The 7,824-nt window shown below is 32.7% G+C and overlaps 1 protein-coding gene across 1 annotated transcript; it reads right to left on the bottom strand.

The window, feature by feature from the left end:
• Positions 1–508: 508 nt before the first annotated feature.
• On the bottom strand, positions 509–6,814 carry LOC143078024 (uncharacterized). Its single transcript, XM_076253045.1, has 4 exons — positions 6,695–6,814; positions 2,206–2,326; positions 1,452–1,754; positions 509–746 (listed from the first exon to the last, which is right to left on the bottom strand). The coding sequence occupies exons 1-4, from the start codon at positions 6,729–6,731 to the stop codon at positions 653–655; spliced, it is 555 nt and encodes a 184-aa protein (XP_076109160.1). The 5' UTR covers positions 6,732–6,814; the 3' UTR covers positions 509–652.
• Between the last annotated feature and the right edge of the window lie 1,010 nt (positions 6,815–7,824).

Raw genomic sequence — 7,824 nt, 5'->3', positions numbered from 1 at the left:
AGATAATATTGAACCTAACAACGTAGGGTGAATAATCAAATATCTTTCAAATATCGCTTTTGTTAGATTTACAGGAGATGTGGGATAAAACTCGCTGAGAATACACTATAACTTAAGTTAAAGACATTTTGCGCCTGTTCTAAGTTTAGAGCATTTGACCTTTGTTAGTCTTGTATGTTGTTTTTTTTTTTAATTTATTTTAGTTCATTTTTATGTTTTGGAATATGGTGTGACGTATTTTTCATTGAACTAATACACATTTTGTTTAGGGGGAAGCTGAAGCCTGCCAACGGGTGCAGGATCTTGTCGCTGTGTTGAAGACCCATTGGTGGCCTTCGGCGGTTTTCTGCTGTCTGGTCGTGGTGTTGTCTCTTTGACACATTCCCCATTTCCATTTTTAATTTGTTGTTTGTCATGTTTAGGAGAATAGTATTTTGAAATATTTTGCTAAACTTTTTTACTCAGTATGGTTTGTTATACCAAAAAACTTTTTATTTTTTTATTATTTTTTTTTCTGATTGACGCCATTATGCAAGCGCAGATGTCTGTTCTAACCAACAGCTTGCTTCACTTCATAAACGACTTGTAGGATAATATAACGTATCCGATTTTAAACAGAGCTGTATTTAGCATAATCTGTGACAATAATTTGCTACCCTACTGGAGTAGGCGTTGGTCCTTTGCACAATCTGATTGGTTGTATCGATAAACTCGGATTGGTACACCTGGCGGTTTGGAAATCACACCTAAAACACAGAAATATAATAATCTTATTATTTTGTAGTTGAAAATAATGTGAACTGATGGAGCGTATAGTAAGATTTTCGATATAAGTCTTAAATTCCTATTTTTAAAGTGTAATGCAAATATTGACTCAGCGATCAATTCAGTTTGTTTGATGTATATAATTACTGTTTTGATTTTAAAGATTTGAATACTCAACCTTATGTTTTTTGAAGTGTCAAAATAATTTTGAAACAATTAATGAACAAAAAATTAATATCGATATAAAAGACCTACAGGTAAAACAAAGATGCAACTGTGACTACTGTTTTAGTGGAATAAAACATATGTCGATCCCCCCTTCATATTAAGAAGTTACACTGCTGTAGGAAATATTTTAGTTAACAAACACATTTCTATATACTGGACATATTTTGTCATGCTAAATGAATCCATGTATAGTTACTGGGTAAGCTTCTTAACTGTATCGATGAATGCATTTAGTTAATTACATGAGTGGTCATACAAAGGTAATTCAGAACAAACATAATTTTGGCGGTGAAAAACTGTTGTATTTGTTCTTTATTTTTGTCACTGCCGTTAAAAAGATTAATTGGAGAAAAAAACCAATATCTAACAAAAAGTGTAACACTATCGTGTTCCAGAAGGTACTGTAGGGTAACAAAAGTCAGTAAACCCATCCGTCTTGATTTTATACATGTACTTACTTATTGAGATAGAATTTACCATTAGTCCCACAGTAAGGATCTAATGTGTCTGGACACGTTATGGCACCACTGTTTATACCAGAACAAAATATATGATCAAAGGGATCATTATCTGAAGTTGATGTTGTTTTAATATTGGCCGTTGCTGTGCTAGTTGTAGTTATCTCGGCAGGTGGTAGAAAAGTACCACACGTTTGAGCAAAAGCAGCTGTTGCATTTAAAAGATATGTTGCATTAGAGCAAGGTCCCTCAGATATAATCATTATTTGTCCATCTAGGCATTTGGCTTGTGCAAAATGACAACTATAAAATAATAAAAACATATTGAATAAATAACATATTAATCAAAATGGCCGATATCAATGAACAAACTCTTTTTATTAATGTTTCGGTCTTTTTATGGAGAATTCTTATTGGCTACATTCGTTCGTAACTTAGAAAATTGTAAAAGATTAAATTCACCAACAAACAAAAAACGGAATCAAAATAAAAAATACTTCCATCTATGAACAGACTTACAATGGTTATTAAATGATATTTCGAACCGTGTATGTGTTCACCGTGTACATGGTGCCTGCCCCAAACGACTCTTTCTTCTGTGTCATATTTTAGGTTTTCCCTCCAAAGATTAGATTAAGATTAATGTTAAGAATCTAAGCAGGTGCATCATTTCCTCGCACAGTCCCCTAGCGACTGCAGGTTAGCACTACTTTCAATGATTATGTTCGATGTTGAACATTTTTTTTCAACTCACCAAGTTTTATAAGTGACAAGGTCTGAGGCACATACAGACTCGTCTTTAGATGACACGTACTGACCATCACAATCTATCGTAAGCACTTTGGAACAAAGATCTGATTGAGAAGAAGTGAAATCTAAAAAAATAAAACATGAACACGTTTACTAAAATGAGAAATGAAAGGATAACTTTCCTCGTAGACATACACGTAATGTGACTAGACTCAAGCTGGCAGGTAACGTGTCACCTTCGTATATTCTTACAGAAGCAAGTTCGGTTATTTATACTGTGGATTTATTATTATTCGTTGGATATAAAAAGGAAGATGTGGTATGATTGCCAATGAGACCAAATGACACAGACATTAACAACTATAGGTCACCGTATGGCTTTTAACAATTAGCAAAGCCCATACCGCATAGTCAGCTACGTGAAAACTAACGGCCTAATTTAAGTACAAAAAAATAACGAAAACCAATAAGTAACATATAAACAAACGACAACCACTGAAATACAGGCTCCTGAAATTGGACAGACACATACATACAGAATGTGGCGGGATTAGAAAACTAACAACATAATTTACGTACAAAAAATAACGAAAAACAAATAAGTAACATATAAACAAACAACAACCACTGAAATACAGGTTACTGAAATGGGACAGACACATACATACAGAATGTGGCGGGGTTAAACATTTTTGAGGGATCCCAACCCTCTCTAACCTGGGACAGTGGTGTAACAGTACAACATAAGAAAAACTATAAAAATCAGTTGAAAATAGCTTAACTCATCAAATGGATACAAATACAAATACTACAAGTACATCCCAGCAACAAAAAGACGCTAAGTTCAGATCTGAGAGTACTCACAGTTATTGCCAGCTAGTTCAAAGCCACTAACAACTAATAGAAAAATCATTCAACTAAGACTACATTGTCAATCTATACACATCAAACATCCAATGGATTTGGGTTAAGACGTCATAAATCGTCAGAGAAAAACATGACCTTGTGCAATGCCAGGATACAGATATCGACAGATTATAGATCCATGAATGTGTATATGTATATAACAATAATATTTAGTTTTATTTTAATTTACTGATAACAAAATCAATATTGATACCTATAAAAACAATATTCAATGACCTAATTACAGTGTTGAATTGGTAACTTTTTATAATAAGTTTATTTAAAGGATCGATAAGTTTACCAGGATCGTTTCCACATTTCCGGGCATGGTAAACAAAATTTCCGAAAAAATTCGTAAGGGTTCCACGGAACCCGGTGTCTCGCCTACTTTTTCTGTTAATCGCAGACTCAACAAAAATGAGGAAAAACATCAATAAAAATTTCCCTCACGATACTGTCTTTTGATTGAAAGAAGCTTCCAAGTTTGGTAAAAAAAATCCAGGATAGTTTATGAATCTAATAAATGTTTTATAAACTTTAACTGCAGACTGTATGTAATGTTAACTGGAAGAAAAACTAAGTCCATTTATAAGTAAAATACGGAAAAAGTGAATTTTTTTTTTACAAAATTTACTTCTGAATAATATCTTATAATCAGAAATAAGCTTTTGTCTAAGTTTGGTAGAAATCCAGGATAGTTTAAGAACATTATAAAAATTTTATAAACTTAAACCACAGAGTGAATGTTTTGTTTCTGGCAAAAAAAACTAAGTCCATTTATAAGTAAAATACGGAAAAGTGGAAATTTATTTTTACAAAATTTTCTTCTTGATACTATCTTATAATCATGAACAAGCTTCTGTCCAAGTTTGGTACAAATCAAGGATAGTTTATGAAAGTTATTAAAATTTTAAAAACTTTAACCACAGAGTGAATGTAATGTTTCCTCGCAGAAAAACTAAGTCCATTTATAAGTAAAATACGGAAAAGTGGAAATTTATTTTCACAAAATTTACTTCTTGATACTTTCTTATGATCATAAACAAGCTTCTGTCCAAGTTTGGTAGAAATTCAGTATAGTTTAAGAAAGTTATTAAAATTTCAAAAACTTTAACCACAGAGTGAATATTTGTGGACGCCGCCGACGACGACGACGACGCCGACGACGACGGAATGTAGGATCGCTTAGTCTCGCTTTTTCGACTAAAGTCGAAGGCTCGACAAAAATGAGGATGTGCTATCCCTTTTGAAGTTTTCTACAGGTACAACCAAACTTCAAACCAAATCTTTATATCTATGGAAGAATTTAGTAAAGGTTTTAAGCAATTTGTGGTAACGAAATCCCTGTATTTAATTTAATAATTTGCCAGTAATGTATAGATTACGTTCGTTAAAATCAATAACGTCACAACAGTCACGGGCATAGCGAACGAGTTGTGAAACATAAACAACGTAAGATGGTGCTAAAGGAACATCACCATCTAAGAAGGGAAACTTACCGTAGGGAACGAACAATCGTCCCTTTTATCGTTAATTTTAGTGCTGAGTTTCCCGTGTAAAACCGAAATATCTAAAAAAAATCTAGGATAGGACAGTTTTTACCGTTTAAATTTGATTTATTCAAAGTAAGTTCCTTTTGTTAAATTTAGGCAGTATATTGAGAAAATTCTTGATTATTTGACGAAAATTATCATCAAGATAACGTAATGTGTTGATGAATTATCAATTAAATGCAATTTAGACGGGTCTTTGCTGAGTTTGGTCATAAACTGTGAATCAAAACAGTACACAAACAAGTCTGCTATCAAATGGGCGCAATTAGTGCCCATTGGAATACCTCCAACCTGTCGATAAACTGTTTTGCCGAAACGTACATAAATATTATGAAGAAGAACATTAACTCATCAAACCTCCAGTAAGTATATCTGGCCATCATATTTACCGCTATCATTAGAGAAGAAGGCTTGAAATGAGTTGCAGCAAATATATTTGCATTCAGATTTACCAAACGATCATTTAATTAAAATAGGAAAAATTTTGTTTGATCAGATTGTGTGGAAGTGTAGTGTAAAGAGTAAACTTTCAACAGAATCAAGAGGACCATCGAAAGCACGTAATTTATCTAAAAAATCCAAAGAGTTTTTACACTCCAAAAAAAAGTTAATTCCACTATTTTCATATATTTAATACATTTCGTAGTTACCCGGGAACCACGAATACATGTATAACGAATTTTAAATTGTTCGTCAAAACGTCGAAATAAAATATCCCCGAAAATGCAAGTTTTGCGGAATCCACGAAACTTCGTACCCATTGGCACTGATACCATATCTTCTTAATTCTATTAATGTTTAAATTTTAGTTCTTTTCAGAATTTTCCAATTTATTGTACTAGTAAAAAGTAATAGATCATTTTGTACATTGAGAGTTTTCCAGTTGGACTATATTTGTTCAAAAGTATCTTAATGTTGGTAAAATTAATCCTCTTTTCAAATGCAAAACCAAAACAGACAAATGGAATGTTTCAGTCTTGTTTCAAACTATGAAGTAGTGAATCGATGTATGAAGGACCATTCCGGTCACAATGCAATTATTTTAACGTTCCCTAGCGAAACGTCTACAGTTTATTTTCGTGCTATTGGGTCGCATACCACAGATCAACGTTTACTTGTTAGTTCACGTAGTCTGGAATGGTACGCTACAGAGAATGTGTATTGTACGTCGTTTGTTATAATAGGTCATCTTGAATTATCCCGAAGACACGGTTTAAAACATTTCAATTACAATTGATAAATCTAAACAAGATTCTTTTTAAAAGAGGGGCGAAAAATACCAGTGGAACAGTCAAACTCATAAATCGAAATTAAACTGACAACGCCATGGCTAAAAATGAAAAAAAAAAGACAAACAGACAAATAATAGTACACAGGAAGCAACATAGAAAACTTAAGACTGAGCAACACGAACCCCCAAAAACTAGGAGTGTTCCAGAAGGATAAGCAGATCCTGCTCCACATGTGACACCCGTTTAAATATACCCCATTTCTGTAAATTATTATATCATGCTGAAAATATCATAATTTAAATCAAAATCCTTAACTTAGAATGTTTTACGTTAAAACTTAAGGTTTCTCAAACACGAAGATATTTCAACACTTTCGAAGAACCTTAGGTCATCCAAGCCATTTAAAACGGTTCATGCTGCTCAATTTGGTCAGCATTGCGTTTTGTTTTAACAAATTTTTGCTCATCTTTGGTGTCATGTGTTTGCCTTGGTAAAATCTTACCTCTTTCAATTGTTATTGTTTATTTCCTCATTTGCGTTTGCTTGTTTTCTTTCTAATAAACTTGGAATTTGAAATGTTATCGTATCGAAATCTCTGAAAACATCTAATAAAACAAAAGCTTGAGTGATTATAATGTCATTTCCATAATCGTAATACTTTTACCACTTTACGAAATCGCTATCCATACAGTCATAAGCTGAAAACTAAATACTTACTATGGCATATTAACACGATAAAAACCTTTTAAAATTGACCTTACAATTGCTCGTATTTCATATACTATCTGCATAATCTACATACCTGTTATGTAATATGTAATCATAAGAAACCATAACATCCTGGTACTCTCAAACAATCCAAATCATCTGAACGTTTGGTCTGAATCATTTAAACGTGATGAGAGGATTAAACAAATTTTTAAGTCATGTTTACCAACCCTTGAATCTGACTTTAAAACACCTCAAAAAGCAAACATGCTTACGTAATAATGGAATTAAGAGTTTAACCCGTGGTCTACATACCTAATAAAAGTTCATATATACTAATTGATGGTTTGAAGTAACGTTTCATCGAATGGAAATCAAACGAAAAGTCAAGTAGATGAATCATATTAACCAATATTAGCTAAAGGTTATTTCAGTAGTAAAATTCCATATTTCCTAGTAATATCGTAAAAGAATAGCTATATTGTCAGAGAGGATATATAAATAACAACGATTGTATCCTGATTTGTTCCAGGATGCTTAAGAAGACGCTTAGCCTAAAAGAGTTAGGCCTATATGGTGCTAAACTTCCATTTCTCCGTACAATTAAGTCATCATCCGGTATAAGTTCTATTTGATGCGATTGTCATACAAGTGAGAGGTTTAGCGCTATAAAACTGGGTTAATGTACCATTTTTTACATTTGAAAATACCTGTATCAAGTCAGGAATATGACAGGTGTTGTCCATTCGTTCGATGTGTTTTATCATTTGATTTTGCCATTTTGCCATTTTATTAGGGACTATCCGTTTTGTATTTTCCTCGAAGTTCAGTATTTTTTGTGATTTACTTTTTTTAACTGTCTTTGGTCAAAGTATAACTTGTATTTCTTTCCAGAACATTGGTGCTTGGAGTTTGTGACAGTACGCACTTGTTTTCAACTCATTATTTGTATGCTCTACGATACATTTGTCGGCAGGTAACGTTATGTTCTGACATAAAAAAAATAACAGGTAAAGTTTCTTAGAAAAAAAAGTTCGGTATCCTTTTCTCAATATGATTATGGCCGATCTGCACAAGTCGTTTTTTTGGGCCTTTTTGTCCCTAATCTTTCAAATGTGGTTTTCATTCTAAGCTAACAAAAAAATGCATTCAAAGTAGCATATTTTTTTACAATATAAACAGGGTTCATAAATAATGGATACGAAAATTGTTAATTGGCCGTTT

Source organism: Mytilus galloprovincialis, chromosome 6 (genome assembly GCF_965363235.1).
Source record: "Mytilus galloprovincialis chromosome 6, xbMytGall1.hap1.1, whole genome shotgun sequence".
In the NCBI taxonomy this organism is placed as follows: Eukaryota; Metazoa; Mollusca; class Bivalvia; order Mytilida; family Mytilidae; genus Mytilus; species Mytilus galloprovincialis.
This window is presented reverse-complemented; position numbering and strand designations above follow the sequence as displayed.